This window comes from Eurytemora carolleeae, unplaced genomic scaffold (assembly GCF_000591075.1).
Source record: "Eurytemora carolleeae unplaced genomic scaffold, Eaff_2.0 scaffold2019, whole genome shotgun sequence".
Classification (NCBI taxonomy): domain Eukaryota; kingdom Metazoa; phylum Arthropoda; class Copepoda; order Calanoida; family Temoridae; genus Eurytemora; species Eurytemora carolleeae.
In genome coordinates this window covers 6610-23646 of record NW_019397913.1, presented here as the reverse complement: position 1 = coordinate 23646, position 17037 = coordinate 6610, and the positions used below count along the sequence as shown (strand labels likewise).

General features: G+C 32.8%; 1 protein-coding gene across 1 annotated transcript; it reads left to right on the top strand.

The window, feature by feature from the left end:
- The first annotated feature begins 1482 nt into the window (after positions 1-1482).
- LOC111716299 (eukaryotic translation initiation factor 3 subunit L) lies at positions 1483-15993 on the top strand. The gene is made up of 21 exons (XM_023491737.1): positions 1483-1498; positions 2112-2175; positions 3291-3320; positions 3770-3823; positions 4054-4178; positions 4846-4903; positions 5649-5747; positions 6270-6344; positions 8532-8636; positions 9153-9223; positions 9389-9428; positions 9663-9745; positions 9953-10046; positions 10488-10606; positions 10902-10989; positions 11242-11325; positions 12070-12116; positions 12232-12291; positions 12673-12742; positions 15039-15128; positions 15743-15993. The coding sequence occupies exons 1-21, from the start codon at positions 1491-1493 to the stop codon at positions 15827-15829; spliced, it is 1551 nt and encodes a 516-aa protein (XP_023347505.1). The 5' UTR covers positions 1483-1490; the 3' UTR covers positions 15830-15993.
- Positions 15994-17037: the final 1044 nt, after the last annotated feature.

The following is a 17037-nucleotide window of genomic DNA, read 5'->3' as shown; positions in this document are numbered from 1 at the left end:
TCAAGAAGTTCCTTGCGTACTTTATGTCTACTTATTACTATAAAAGTTATTCATAAAAAGCGCCAGCCATTCCAAGATTTGTTGATAAAAAAAATCTATAAAACAAATCTATTTTCTCCCCGAACTTTACTATGCAATGAGCTAGGGGGCCGAGCGCTGCGGCTATAAAAGACCAATTCAATTCACAATTTTTAATAAAATGAGTGTATTTAATTAGGGTTAGTATAGGAAGCTCATTTCTGGGCCAAGCGCGCTGCGGCTAGGACAGGCTAGGGGGCCGAGCGCTGCGGCCACATGTCTGGGCCGACCTACGAAAAATGCCCATCCGACCTACGTAAAATGCCCATCCGAACTACGAAAAGTGCCCATCCGACCTACGAAAAACGTCCATCCGACCTGCGAAAATTGCCCATCCGACCTACGAAAAATGCCCATCCGACCTATACGAAAAATGCCCATCCGACCTACGAAAATGCCCATCCGATGGCTTAAAGTAGGTCGGATGCACCAACATGCTGTTTTTAACGTGCCCGATCCGACCTACAGTGCATCGGACCTACCGCAGCTGTTAACCACGTGGTTGTAGGTCGGATGGGCAGAGCCCGCGATTTAAAAAATTCGAGAAAATAAGGCTCGAGTCTAAGCTGTCGTTGAGCCTTATTTACGACTTGAGCTTTCGGATTCAAGCTGCATCAATTATTTTTCACAGAGTTTAGTTCAAAAAAACAGTTTAATATTCTATTTGGCGGAATTTCATAGTAGGAATGGGCGCATTCCGGGTTTTTATGAGAACAAGACGCAACATTGAGCCTTNATGCACCAACATGCTGTTTTTAACGTGCCCATCCGACCTACAGTGCATCGGACCTATCGCAGCTGTTAAAACCACGTGGTTGTAGGTCGGATGGGCAGTAGAGGGGATGGGGCCATGGGCGTAGGTCCAAAAATACACCATCTATTTTTGATTTAGATGGTTAAATGAAGACGATCGAAAAATGTATTCAATGCCGCAACATATTCACGATACTCTCACCAACACACGGCGACTATGTAGTTTCTTCAGATTTTAGACAATCTTACTAAAATTGCACGTAGTGTAAATATTTGATACTCATTTTGTTTATTGCCAAACTGTTAAGTACTGAAACCCATACAGTATATATCGTCAAATAATTATACCGATCATTACAACCAAATATGCTTTAAAAACGACGCGGCTAGGACGGGCAAGGGGGCTGCATGTACATTTTTGATGTTGGGGGGGGGGCAAAAATCCTGCTCAAGGAAGTTACCTGAAATGATATTGTTCAACCTGAAGTTACTTGAAATGATATTGTTCAACCTGAAGTTACCTGAAATGATATTGTTCAACCTGAAGTTACCTGAGCCCGCGATTTAAAAAATTCGGGGAAATACGGCTCGGGTCTAAGCTGTCGTTGGACCTTATTTACGGCTTGAGCTTTCGGATTAAAGCTGTAGGGAACCCTGTCATGGATAGGTAGGTTCTAATTATTAAATATACAGGGAAACCCTGTCATGGATAGGTAGGTTTATTAAATATACAGTTTAGGGATAAATATATGCGAAAAAAATAGAACAAAAAGTTGAAAATTATTTTTTGTTTAAAAAATTCAGTAAATCTTAAAGAAATGACCTGGATCCGAATCGGGATCCATTTTTTTCCTGTGCGGATCCAGGATCCGGATCCGCATCAAAATTAAATAGATCCTAAGCACTGGAATTACGTTAACCATCGTGATTTTATTCCAATTTTGAGACCACTGTATTTGGTGATCTTGAGGAAATAATATTAGTATTCAAATCCATATTTTGGTTCAAAACAACGAAACTGATAATTAAAAATAGCAATTCTACATTTTGAATATATATATTTAAATTAAGATTTTCAAATATTTAGATTACTCATGAATAAAGATAAAAAGCTTAGACAACAGCCCGATATTAACGTTTAAACATTCTTTTTAAACAAAAACTAGATAAAATTTAAGTATACGAAGAAACGACTTTTCTGGATACCAAAACCAAATTTGTAATGTAACTAACTCTATTTAACTAAAAAACGTGTTTTTTAATAATAAAAAAACGCTTAGGGAATATGACCGGGGGGAGTTTGCAGTTCCTGATCAGGTCAAGAAGTTCCTTGCGTACTTTCAGGTACAGATATATATATATATAGAAATATAATTGCAATTATAGAATTATCATTGTTATAGAAATATTATCACAATTTTAGCGATATTATCATGTTTAAAGAAATATTATCATAGTTAAGGAAATATTATCACAATCATAGAGATCCAGATGTTAAATTCCAAATTAATTTGGGGAAAAAATCACAATTATATACATATAACATGACAATTATTAAAAAAAACATTGTTAAAGAAATTAAATCACAATTATACGATTAAAATGACAATTATACAAATAAAATCACAATTATAGAAATTAAATCACTATAGCAGATGAAATCACAATTATACAAATATAATCACAGTTATATAAATTAAATCACTATTACAGGTAAAATCACAATTATACAAATAAAATCACAGTTATAGAAAAGAAATCACTATTACAGATGAAATCACAATTATACAAATATAATCACAGTTATATAAATTAAATCACTATTCCAGGTAAAATCACAATTATACAAATATAATCACAATTATACAAATATAATCACAATTATAGAAATTAAATCACTATTATAGATATAAAATGACAATTATACAAATATAATCACAATTATACAAATATAATCACTATTACAGATGAAATAACAATTATATAAATATAATCACAGTTATATAAATTAAATCACTATTACAGGTAAAATCACAATTATACAAATATAATCACAATTATAGAAATTAAATCACTATTACAGATGAAATCACAATTATACAAATATAATCACAGTTATATAAATCAAATCACTATTACAGGTAAAATCACAATTATACAAATATAATCACAATTATAGATAAAAAAATCACTATTATAGATAAAAAATCACAATTAAAGAAATGAAATCACAATTATAGAAATTAAATCACTATTACAGATGAAATCCCAATTATACAAATATAATCACAGTTATATAAATCAAATCACTATTACAGGTAAAATCACAATTATACAAATAAAATCACAGTTATAGAAATGANAGAAATTTAATCACTATTATAGATATAAAATCACAATTATACAAATATAATCACAATTATAGAAATATGTATAAAATAACATTTATATGTTTTCAGGATATGATCAAAGAGCGGAATGTTTATGAGGAAAATATCAGTTTAAAAATTACAATGTTTCAATTATTGTTATTTAACTTTATTTTAAATCGCATTATATGTTTTTAAATGACCACCCAGTGGGTTAAAAAAAGATTAATTATATTTAGTAAGAGTTTTAATTTTTTTCAGAAATTATATTCAGCCCCGAAATATTTTTAAGAAAAAAGGGGTTTAAGAACCCCCTTACTATCTTTTTTAATGAAAATTTTTCAGAAGTATGTTTGCACAGAGGGTCAAATTGTTTTTATTGTTGTATTTGCTAAATGTCTTTTTGGGTTAAAGCACTTTAAAAGTATCAAGGGATTAAAGAACTTAAAATCTAATGTCCAATTTTTCTTTTTATCCGCATTTTTATTATTAATAAAATTTATAACCCTGTTTCGGAGAATAATTCTCCGGAAATGTTGTAAAAACATTTTAAATTGATATTTATCTAGTTAAATACTCTTTATGAAACCAACTTCCCAAAACTCACGGAGCAGTACTTTAAGGTATACATCATAGATTTATTTCTTGAAGGGGGAGGCGAGGAGAATAAGTCTATAATCTTGTTATACTAGTCTTGAATATTTTCTCAGCATTTAATCTATTCTATTGTTAATTATTATTTATTAAGTAAAATTATACAAGAACATTTTCCGTTTTTTCTTGATTTTTTTCTTACCCACACGTGTGCACGTGCAGGTTGTCATTTTTTTCTCTCTTCTTTACGTCTGTCCAGTTTCTGGTGCAGTTTTTGAAAGAACTATTTCGAGGTTGCTCTGAAGAAATTATGCCCTACATCAAGCAGGATCCCATCTTTGTATTCTTGTACAAGGAACTCTGCTACAGGCATATATATGCAAGGTAAGTTATGGTTAAACTCCTATATAGGTGGGCAGGGGGATATACACTAGGTTAAACCCCTGTACACATTTCCTTTAAAGTGTCTTGAAAACTTTTTTCTTCTAAATATCTTGCCAGGATGATAAGCTAACTAAGTAACCTTTGAAATAATGTGACTGCCTTAACATTCAATTGCAGAGTACTTTGGGTTCCCTTTTAGATTTACACTTGATGATTTCAGTTTAGATTAGTGTAGTTTATATCTGTTTCAGGGTCCCTGGAGGTCCAGCTGTATACAATCCCTTCAGTTTATATCTGTTTCAGGGTCCCTGGAGGTCCAAATGTATACAATCCCTTCAGTTTATATCTGTTTCATGGTCCCTGGAGGTCCAACTGTATACAATCCCATCAGTTTATTTCTGTTCCAGGGTCCCTGGAGGTCCAACTTACAATTCCTTTCAGTTTTTTTCTGTTTCAGGGTCCCTGGAGGTCCAATTGCATACAATCCTTTTCAGTTTATTTCTGTTTCAGGGTCCCTGGAGGTCCAACTTACAATTCCTTTCAGTTTTTTTTCTGTTTCAGGGTCCCTGGAGGTCCAACTGCATACAATCCTTTTCAGTTTATTTCTGTTTCAGGGTCCCTGGAGGTCCAACTGTGTACAATCCCTTTCAGTTTATTTCTATTTCAGGGTTCCTGGAGGTCCAACTGTAGAGCAGAGAATGAGCTCCTACTTCAACTACTGCCATGTAACTATTGAACAATATTAAGCTTGTCGCGTCCATAAAGGGACTGTCGGCGTAGTTTTAAATTACTCTCCATATATGTAAAGATTTACATGTCCGATTCACAACGTTAGTCTTTACATCTCTATCTGAGCAAAAGTGATGTAGAAATCCGCATTCTCTATGAACTTTATCTTTAAATTTTTTTGTCAATTTGAGTTTTGAAATTGAACTTTTAAACGTTTCCTGCAGTTGTACACCTTATATGCTGGTTTGCATGCTGTAAACGGCTGAATTCAATCCTTATATATTTGGAGAGTTCAAGGTTGTCATTAAGTCTCACCCTATCTGAGACTTAATTTACATAGTTTTCTCTTGTTTTTAAGTTTAACATGGTTTATGTTAAGGACCACGATTTACATACATGTGCAATGTGCGGCCTCTTTAAAGCTAATGAAACCGAGAAGGACGCATATTTGTATAAAATATGCGTCCTGTTTCTGTCAATTTAGGGTAGTGGTGAGACAGGTTTCAAATTTGAGCGTTACGAACGAGACAGGGGTGTATATTTCCTCGTAAAATCATTTTTCTCCTTCCCCTTTTGAAAAAAAAAAATTCTCCCAGAGGATATAAATGCATTTTAGGGTTTTATTTTCGGGGAAAATCACGATTTTCAGGGGAAATAAATGCATTTTTTAAATTGAANTTCTGAAAAATATACATCCCTGGACCGAGAACTTGGAAGAAAATTGATTGATTGATTGTTTAGATTTTCAACTACATCTTGTCTGCTGAGACTCCGGTAAATCTGGAGCTACCGAACCAGTGGCTCTGGGAGATCATTGATGAGTTCATTTATCAATTCCAGGTTTACTTCTTTAACTAACTATTTATACTAACTTGATACTTACGAGGTAATTCTCTTCTTTTTTTCTTCATTTCCTTGAGTTCTTCATGTGTTGGATGCTATGGTAAACATTTTTTTCATATCGGCGGCAACTAGTTAAAATAATTATAATAATCCAGCTTTATAATCTTTCTTGACATTATATATTCACCGATGACTGACCTAAAAACTCCTTTAGCAAAAAAGTTTTATACCCCTGTAATCATATAAGTAAATAAATGATTTCTAGGGGGAAATGAGTGATTTTTTCGGGGTGGGGTGGAGGGGGCGGAAAGGTGCCAAATAGGGAACTAGCCTGGACAATGACATGTTAAAGCTTCGAAAAAAAAACGCCCACCTAGACCTGAAAACAAAACAAAACTCATCATAATTTAAGATATGAACAAAATTGACCCTAGCGTAAGTTATACGTTCCATCATCAAAGAAAGATGATGGAATCCAAAAATGAGAAAAAGTTTTAAAATCTTTTTTTTCCTTTTCAGGCGTTTTCTCAGTATAGATGCAAGCTGCAGAAGAAAACTGATGAAGAGATTGAATATCTCAAACAGAATCCCAAGGTTGGTCTATAATCTGGGAACTGTCCCTTTATCACTCGAAATTAAAGTTATGATCAGCTAATTACTTTTCCGAGTTATTTCTGTAAAAGAGAACTAAGTAACAAGTGAATGTACAATTGTGGACTTCAAAAGAGACATCGAAGTTCTGGAAAAACATATTTTATATTTCAGGTGTTCAGGGTAAATATAAATATCAGAACACACTTCTGCTACTACAAATACTCGATATCGTACATTCTTAAACTCAAGCTTAATATTCTTTTAGATTTATCTCTCTTCTTTACGTCTGTCCAGTTTCTGGTGCAGTTTTTGAAAGAACTATTTCGAGGTTGCTGTTTTTTTTATTTATTTATTGACACGTGTACCTCAATAGTGTTACTTGTATTTATCTTGCTGAATAAGGGTTTCAATTATATTATATTTTACTCATGGCTTTATTTATATTTATTCGCCATATTTTTGTATGTTTTTAACAGCTAACTAGGACTAAAGCAAGTTTAGGTTATATACATTTTGTCCTGTTATTTCTAGAGTTGTGCTTGGCCGGATGCTGAAGAAATTATGCCCTACATCAAGCAGGATCCCATCTTTGTATTCTTGTACAAGGAACTCTGCTACAGGCATATATATGCAAGGTAAGTTATGATTAAACCACTGCACTGTAGAGGGGGGCAGGAGATAAACACTAGGTTAACCCCTGTGCATATTTCCTTTAAGTAACCTTTGAAATAATGTAACATTCAATTGCAGAGTACTTTGCGTTCCCTTTTAGATTTACACTTGATTTTAGATTAGTTTAGTTTATATCTGTTTCATGGTCCCTGGAGGTCCAACTGCATTCAATCTCTTTCAGTTTATTTCTGTTTCATGGTCCCTGGAGGTCCTACTGTATACAATCCCTTTCAGTTTATTTCTGTTTCAGCGTCCCTGGAGGTCCAACTGTATACAATCCCTTTCAGTTTATCTTTGTTTCATGGTCCCTGGAGGTCCAACTGTATACAATCCCTTTCAGTTTATTTCTGTTTCAGGGTCCCTGGAGGTCCAACTGTATACAATCCCTTTCAGTTTGTTTCTGTTTCAGGGTCCCTGGAGGTCAAATTGTATACTATCCCTTTCAGTTTATTTCTGTTTCAGGGTCCCTGGAGGTCCAACTACATACAATCCCTTTCAGTTTATTTCTGTTTCATGGTCCCTGGAGGTCCAACTGTATACAATACCTTCAGTTTATTTCTATTTCAGGGTCCCTGGAGGTCCAACTGTAGAGCAGAGAATGAGCTCCTACTTCAACTACTGCCATGTNAAAATAAAACTCATCATAATTTAAGATATGAACAAAATTGACCCTAGCGTAAGTTATACGTTCCATCATCAAAGAAAGATGATGGAATCCAAAAATGAGAAAAAGTTTTAAAATCTTTTTTTTCCTTTTCAGGCGTTTTCTCAGTATAGATGCAAGCTGCAGAAGAAAACTGATGAAGAGATTGAATATCTCAAACAGAATCCCAAGGTTGGTCTATAATCTGGGAACTGTCCCTTTATCACTCGAAATTAAAGTTATGATCAGCTAATTACTTTTCCGAGTTATTTCTGTAAAAGAGAACTAAGTAACAAGTGAATGTACAATTGTGGACTTCAAAAGAGACATCGAAGTTCTGGAAAAACATATTTTATATTTCAGGTGTTCAGGGTAAATATAAATATCAGAACACACTTCTGCTACTACAAATACTCGATATCGTACATTCTTAAACTCAAGCTTAATATTCTTTTAGATTTATTTTTTCGTTTATATAAGAAACGCAAAAAGGCGAACAGGAACCATGGTGTACACTATACAGAATGTATATTTAGGTGTGGAATATACATGGTGTACAGAATGTATGTTTAGGTGTGGAATATACATGGTGTACTAAATGTATATTTATTTTAGGTGTGGAATATACAGGGTGTACAGAATGTATGTTTTCGTGTGGAATATAAATGGTGTACAGAATGTATGTTTAGGTGTGGGATATACATGGTGTACAGAATGTATGTTTAGGTGTGTAATATACATGGTGTGCGGAATGTATATTTAGGTGTGGAATAACCATGGTGTACAGAATGTATGTTTAGTTGTGGAATATACATGTTGTACAGTGTATGTTTAGGTGTGGAATATACATGATTTACTAAATGTATGTTTAGGTGTGGAATGTACATGGTGTACTGAATGTACTGCACTCCCTGGTGGATAAGTCGAACATAAACAAACAGTTAGAACTGTACAACAACCAAGGAAATCCGGACCAGGTCAAGAATGTTAAATTTTAGAAACATATTTAAAACTTTATTATGAACAAATCAAACTAGAGTTAAGTGAAGTCATACATACCATTTCCAAAACTAACAAATCAGCATTGCAACATGATCTTACAACTCAATATTTGAGAATTTATTTTTGTTCTTCTATTCTGTAAACTGCTTCAATAAAAGTTATTGTTAATATTTTGAAAACTGAAATATTGTCATTTTATGGAGATATAATTTCAGCCAACCGTACAAAAAAAAGATTTCTACATAAACATGTTAAAATTAAGAAATAAGTGAAGAACTCACGTGACCCAATTACTGGTTCTTATATTTACATTAGTCATGAATTTTATAACCTTTTCACAAGAAAGATGAAAACTTCATGTAGGCTAATCTTGTACACTGTAAAGAAAAACCTCTTAGTTGACAATAAATTAACAAAAGTGAAAGTTAATGTTTTTGTGAATCAATGACGTAACTCTGAATATCGCATTTGAAAAGTAATGTTTGTTTTAGGTTGCTGGAGAGTTTGGGCGTCATTCCCTTTACAAGATGTTGGGATACTTTTCTCTAGTTGGACTTCTTAGGTACTCCCCACCGCGCTCAATTTTCTAATAATTTACTTCCTAAACACCCCTCTCACTTCCCTCTCCTCCCCCACCGCGCTCAATTTTCTAATAATTTACTCCCTAAATACCACCCTCTCCTCCCTTATTTCCCTCTTCAATATTATAATATTTCTAATAATTTAGGCTGCATTCTCTTCTCGGAGACTTCTATCAGTCCATCAAGGTAAGCAGTTCAGGGTTTAATTCATTGTTAATTCATCTCTCGAAACATTCCTTTTTTATAATGGTTTACTTTTTGCCTCAAATTATTGACTTGATCGATTGTCTTAACTGATTGATTGAATGCCCGAGTGATTGACTGATGATTTTCCTGATTGATAAACTAAATTGACTCATTAATTGAATGATTAAATTGAATTGGACGAGTGATTGACAGAGTCTGATGATTGATTTCTAGGTTCTGGAGAACATAGAACTGAACAAGAAGTCTCTGTACTCCCGTGTACCTGGCTGTCAGATCACCACGTACTACTACGTAGGGTCAGCACATAATTTATTATAGTACACTAGTTCATAATATACAATTTCTTATTTACAATTAACAATTGATGGTGCATTTATGTTATTGTTTTGTAATTACAATTAAGAATTGACGATGTATTCTTGCGCTTTATTTATTATTATTTTATAAGTTTTTTTCTAGAATTTTCTCTTAATCAATTTTGTGTTGAAATTGTTATTGTTCAGATTTGCGTACATGATGATGAGAAGATATGCTGACGCTATAAGAACCTTCTCCAACATTCTCCTCTACGTTCAGAGAACTAAACAGATGTTCCAGGTAAACCTTGTTCACGGTCGATCTTGCTTTAATTACTTTCGATCATGCTTTACGGTCGATCCTGCTTTAACTACTTTCGATCATGCTTTACGGTCGATCCTGCTTTAACTACTTTCGATCGTGCTTTAACTTAAGCTATGCCCGATTGTATTTATGTTTGAATGGGAAGGGTTGTATATTTTCCCCAAAAATCAAGTTTTTTTCTAGTACACAGAATTTGTTTTGCTGTTTTCGGGAAAATACATGGTTTTTAGGAAAAATAAATGATTTTTAGGTGGGGGGATTATATTTTGGGCAAAAGTATTAAAAGAAGGAAAAAGCTTGTCGCTTCTTTATTTATTTTTTCAAATCAACAAAAATCTTTATCATGAAAAATATACTCACAAGATTTCTAATCTGAAATAAAGCTGTGCTATGAACTAACTATATTGTTGAATTTAGACTAAATCCTACCAGAATGATCTAATCAACAAACAGACAGATCAGATGTATGTTCTTCTATCCATCTGTCTAGTTCTTCATCCACAGAGAATAGATGAATCTATTCATACTTGCCTCAGGTAATCAATTATTCATCCTTATGTTAATTCAGTTTGTTATTCATTCATTCTCAAAGAAAAGATTAATCCATCCTGCATTTAGTGTATATTCTGACTACCCAGCAGCCGCCGCCCCCTAGTGTAAAGTTCGGGGGATCTTTACCTAAGCCATTCTCCTTGTTCTTACTTCCATGTTGAATACAAACATTATGTCAAAATTACAACAATGTATATTGTATATTGTGTACACTGAACCCATTTTAGAGTAAGAACTTTTGTTGCGAATCTCAAAGAGATCTAAATATTTATAATTTAGGGAGAAGCAGTACTCTGAGAAGATGAACAAGATGCAGAGAGGGGAGCTAGCAGAGTTTGATGCTTGCTTCACATTTGCTTGTCCGAAGGTAAGTTGTAATAGAATTTTAACGGCGCCTCACGGCCCTTTTTCTTTTCACAGTTTTAGCTATCAAATGTTGCTTTTCTTTTCGTTATTTCTTCCTCGCACATCATGAAACTAAAAACTTTACGAAATTTACCAAATATAAGTACATGATTACATGATTCTATGATTGCATGATTCCATATATCGATTAACTGATTTGCTGCTAAAATTTTGCACAATGGTTGAAAATTAATTCTATATTTCACTGTTTTAGTTCTTGAGCCCTGTACCTCCCTCCTACGAGAGTTTGATGGTCGAGAATGAGGCTCATAGGGAACCCCTTAGGCTCCAGCTTAAGGTTAGTGGATTGATGTCATGTCATGTCATGTCATGTCATGTCATGTCATGTCATGTCATGTCATGTCATGTCATGTCATGTCATGTGATAAGATTGGATTAGATTTATAGATATTTAATTGGTTTTAAATGTGTTGATTGATTCAATTAGTCATTTATTGATTGGTTGATTCATTGGTTGATTCATTTATTGATTGGTTGATTCATTGATTGATTGGTTGATTCATTATTGATTGGTTGATTCATTTATTGATTGGTTGATTCATTTATTGATTGGTTGATTCATTTATTAATTGGTTGATTCATTTATTGATTGGTTGATTCATTTATTGATTGGTTGATTCATTGATTGATTGATTCATTTAGTCATTTATTAATTCACTAGAAATTCAAGGCGCTACATTTTAAAACAAAGAAGAAAAAAATTTTGCGGATTTTTTAAAAAATATTCGCGGATTTTTAAGAATTTAATTTTTTTTACAAAATTTAAAACCTTAAAAACCTTTTTTTTAATTTTTATCATTCATAAACCTTCCCTGTGCTCACGTGATGTCCCACAAAAAATTTGGGCCCGATCGGTTTAGCCGTTTTGACGTTTATTGGATACAAACAAACAAACAGACAAACAGACAAGCCAAATTTATATATAGAAGATTGATTCGTTGATTGATTCGTTGATTGATTCATTGATTGATTCATTGATTGATTCATTGATTGATTCATTGATTTACTGATTATTATTTAGGTATTCATGGAAGAAGTTCAGCAACAACTTATGCTGCCCACTATCAGGTGACTAAAAATTATCTAAATTCGAAGTAAAAAAATACATTTTCGCTGTGTACATTAATTAAAATATTTTTTTTCATAAAATATCTCTAATGGTAATATTTGGGCGCATTTTCAGGTCCTATCTGAAGCTGTACACCACCATGCCCCTGGACAAGATGGCTGGTTTCATGGAAATGTAAGTTCTCAATCTTCATTTGTCCTTGTTCAAAAGGTTTTCGCAAAATTGAAAATTGATCAGTTTATGTTGCCGTTCGGCATCATTAACTTTATTCTGATTTTTATTAAGACATAAAATAGAAAACAAAGATAACATGAAGCTTACGTTTTATCTTTTTCTAAAGAGATTTTAAACTTTTTTCACTTTGCTAAGGTGCCTCACTGATTTAATATACTTGCTAATGTGCTCGGCGTTATTCGTAAAATAAAAAAAATATACTTAATTTAGCTCATTCGGTCCAGCCGTTTGGTCGGCCATAGGGAACATGTATACGTACAAATGTATTGTTTTATTATATAGATAGATATACATTTTCTATAATAAAAAAACATTGTTCAGGCCCTCAGAGGAGTTCAGAAATCATGTTCTTGCGTTCAAGCATAAGATGAGGAACGTTGTCTGGACTAAGGTAAAAAATGAAATTTTTTAAACTTTAAATTATCTCCAGATTCTGAATTTAATAAGTTTGCCGCGTCTGAAATCCGCCAAAAACCGGCTTCAATGGAGCGCCGGCTTAAATCTTGAAACATTGAATACATTTTAAGTGGAAACAACCATATTTGTGTCGCGGCTCAAATTCTTTAAATTCGGCCTCAGGACTCTTTTAGTTGTGTTAGGCATTGAATAATATATAATTTTCTTATTTTTTACTTTGATTTATATCATACTTAATGCTTGAGGATCAAAAGTTAAGAATATACAGGGTTAACCACAAAGTATCAGACTTCAGAGACGACTGTAAGGAATTTACACTGTCTGTTTCCTTTTACTAATGATTCCCTTTCTAACTATAAACTTCTTTCTCTCTTTGTCAATTTAATAAACACGTCATTTAAATTATCACACTCAAGGACTTTTCTTCATCTTGGTATCGTCAAAGGGGGGGGGGCAATTCGACACTTTGCGACACCAAATTTTTACAGGCTGCGTTTGGTCTTGATAATTGAGATAGAAGGCTAAAATTTTGCATGCAGCCTCAAATTGTGGTAATTTACATAGATCACGATGCAAATTTGAGACCGGAGGTCATTGACCTTCATTTTGACCTTCATAATTCAGAAAATAAGGGAAAATACCACCTTTTTACTCTAATTCAATTATTTTAAGTTAATCAGACATGTTTTCATATTTTTTGTTAGCACATAATATAGACATGATATAGACACATCTATTCGACCTCCAATGGACCTCCAAAAAGTTCAACTATTAAATCAATAAAAACAAGTCATATGAGGTATCAAATCATAGATTTTTTGGTGTTCTGATTCCATTCTGATACCTTATTTGACCTCAGATGATCCTGGAGGTCGTAACATCCAAAATTATCTTACCTCAAGAGGTTAAAAAAAAATCAATAAAAATTAGTCCATGTGCGGTATAAAATCATAGTTTTTTTGGTGTTCTGATTCCATTCTGATACCCTTTACTGACCACCGATGATCTTAAAGGCATTTGACTCCTAGATATCAATGACTGACCTCAAGAAGTCAAAATTAGAAATCAATAAGAAGAAGTAATTCTGAGGTATTAAATCATAGGTTTTCTGGTGTTCCGATTCTGATCATTGATATCTGGAGGTCAGCGACCTTTAAACTAAACTAAACAAAATGGGTATCAGAATGGAATCGGAATACCAAAAACCCTATGATTGGATACCTAACTTGACTTAATTTCATTGATTTTATTATTTACGATCTTCAGGATCATCTGAGGTCAAAAAGGAGTACCAGAAAGGAATCAGAACACCAAAAAACCTATGATTTGATACCTCATATGAATTATTTTCATTAATTTCATTTTTTGACCGCCCGATGTTAGCAAATTTTGGATGTCACGACCTCCAGGATCATCTGAGGTCTAAAAAGGGGTATCAGAATGGAATCAGAACACCAAAAAACCTATGATTTGATATCTCACATACTTTTCATTGATTTAATATTTGACTATGTTGGAGGTCATTATCGAAGGGAGGTCAAAATGGAGGTCGGATATATGTGTCGATATCAGCGCATGACTTGTATGGTAGCAAAAAATATGAAAACATGTCCGATAAACTTATAACAATTGAATTAGAGTGAAAAAAGTAGTATTTTCCCTTATTCTTTGAGTTCATGGAGGTCAAAATGGAGGTGAATAATCTCCGCTCTCAAATTTTCTTCGTGATTTATATAGATGACCACAATTTGAGACTGCACGCAAAATTTCAGCCTTCTATTTGCTACTCATAATTGGAGATTGTCGAAAACCTTCAGATAAATTTTATTCCTCTTGATATCCCGTGGTGGACATACCCTGCAGGGATAACTTTAATCAAGTAATCAATCATTAATCCCACATTGTGTAATGATATCGAGATCAAGTGTTCAAGATTAACGATACTTAAAAGTTCCGACAACTATTTATTGTAATCTATATAAATACTTTGCTTGTCTATCTGTGTTTGTTTGTTTGTTTGTATCCAATAAACGTCGGCTGAACCGATCGGGCCCAAATTTTGCGTGGGATCTCACATGACCCCTGGGAACATGGATGATTAAAATTCAAAATTTAGCCTCCAACAAAATTCGATTTTCATTAAATTTAAAAAATCCTCGAATTCTATTTTTTACAATTAGCAATTTGTTTATTCTTACAGTGCTACAATTTTTACATTGAGAAAATGCTCTCAATTGAAAAATATTGTTCTATTTTTGTTAAATATTTAGGGAACCTCTGGGTTAGAAGGGGAGTTCCAGTCTGGCTCCGAGGTGGATTTCTACATAGATAAAAACATGATCCATATTGCTGATACAAAGGTAAGAAAAGGAGGTTGGGGATCAGTAAGGTTGTATATAAGCTTAAATACTCTGGATGCGCACCAATGAAGGTAAATGTCGTCTTTATTGCAATGGAGACAAATCCTCATATGAAGTCAGTAATACTTTGCCTTTGCTAATTATTGCACAGTTAACAAATATTGTTTGTGCTAACACGTTTGTGCTAAAAAATGCAATTCTAATTCAAGTTTTCAAACTTGTAAGTTCTTTTATATTTAGTGAGCCGCAAAATTTATTATTCTTTAAAATAAGCAGAGATCATATTGAGATTTTGAGTGTCCATTGCTACAATGGTCGTCTTTACCTATACATTAGAGCGCATCCAGAGTATCTATTCTTTATACAATCCTTGGGAATCAGTTTCTCAGGTCATCTCCAAACATTCATTATTCTCGGTTAATGCCTTATCAAACCAAAATATTTTTTACGTAGAAAGTGTAATTAAGTTTTAGATATTTTTATAGGTTCAGTTTTCTTCTCCTTTTGTACAAATTTGGTTTTAAGAATAACATTTTTCGTTAAATTTTTATTTTTATGATTGGATTTTTTTCCAATAAGAAAGATAAGTTTTTTTTACATTTTTGTTATTTTAGGTTGCGCGAAGATACGGAGACTTCTTCATTCGCCAGATTCACAAGTTTGATGAATTAAACGGAGCTCTCAAGAAAATCCAAATCTAGAACCGGATTTAGAAGTAGACGACATCTGTCTATTCTTGGATTCAAACTGGTTTATTCTGGTTTTATCTTGGTTCAAACGGAAATAATATAGTTGAAAGCTGGGTTGAACTGTTTTTTTCTCTGGTTTTTTAATTTCTGTAATAAAGCCGGTTCCTACAAATTTATTTTTATTTTCAATACTTATTAATTGTTGAATTTTTTAATGTGAATTTTTTAATTTATTTTTTTTTCTCTGAGATCGTAAAAGAAAAGCATTTTCAACCATTCTTATTTAGGTTTTTGTTTTCTTTTTACTTCATTTCATTTTCTTCTTTACTCCATTCCATTTTCTTCTTTACTCTATACCGTTTTCCTCTTTAATCTATAACATTTTATTTTTTACTCTATAACATTTTCATTTTTACTCTATACCGTTTTCATCTTTACTCTATACCATTTTCTTCTTTACTCTATATCATTTCATCTTTACTCTTTACCATTTTCATCTTTACTCTATACCATTTTCTTGTTAACTCTATACCATTTTCATCTTTACTCTATACCATTTTCATCTTTACTCTATACCGTTTTCATCTTTACTCTAAACCATTTTCTACTTTTCTCTATACCATTTTCATCTTTATACTTGACCATTTTCATCTTTACTCTTGACCATTTTCATCTTTACTCTATACCATTTTCCTCTTTACTCTATACCATTTTCATCTTTATTTTTGACCATTTTCATCTTTACTCTATACCATTTTCATCTTTACTCTATACCATTTTCATCTTTACTCTTGACCATTTTCTACTTTACTCTATACCATTTTCATCTTTACTCTATAACATTTTCATCTTTACCCTATAACATTTTCATCTTTACTCTTGACCATTTTCATCTTTACTCTATACCATTTTCATCTTTACTCTATACCATATTCATCTTTTCTTTATACCATTTTCATCTTTACTCTATAACATTTTCATCTTTACTCTATACCATTTTCATCTTTACTCTAGACCATTTTCTACTTTACTCTATACCATTTTCAACTTTACTCTATACCATTTTCTTCTTTACTCTATACCATTTTCATCTTTACTCTTGACCATTTTCATCTTTACTCTATACCATTTTCATCTTTACTCTATACCATTTTCTTCTTTACTCTATACCATTTTCTTCTTTACTCTATACCATTTTCATCTTTACTCTTGACCATTTT

Bases quoted from the DNA above. Each gene is read 5' to 3' on its own strand.
- LOC111716299 (XM_023491737.1), top strand. The intron at 6,345-8,531 runs GTTGGTCTATAA...ATGTATGTTTAG, and splicing joins ATCTCAAACAGAATCCCAAG to GTGTGGAATGTACATGGTGT. The intron at 9,224-9,388 runs GTACTCCCCACC...CTAATAATTTAG, and splicing joins TCTCTAGTTGGACTTCTTAG to GCTGCATTCTCTTCTCGGAG.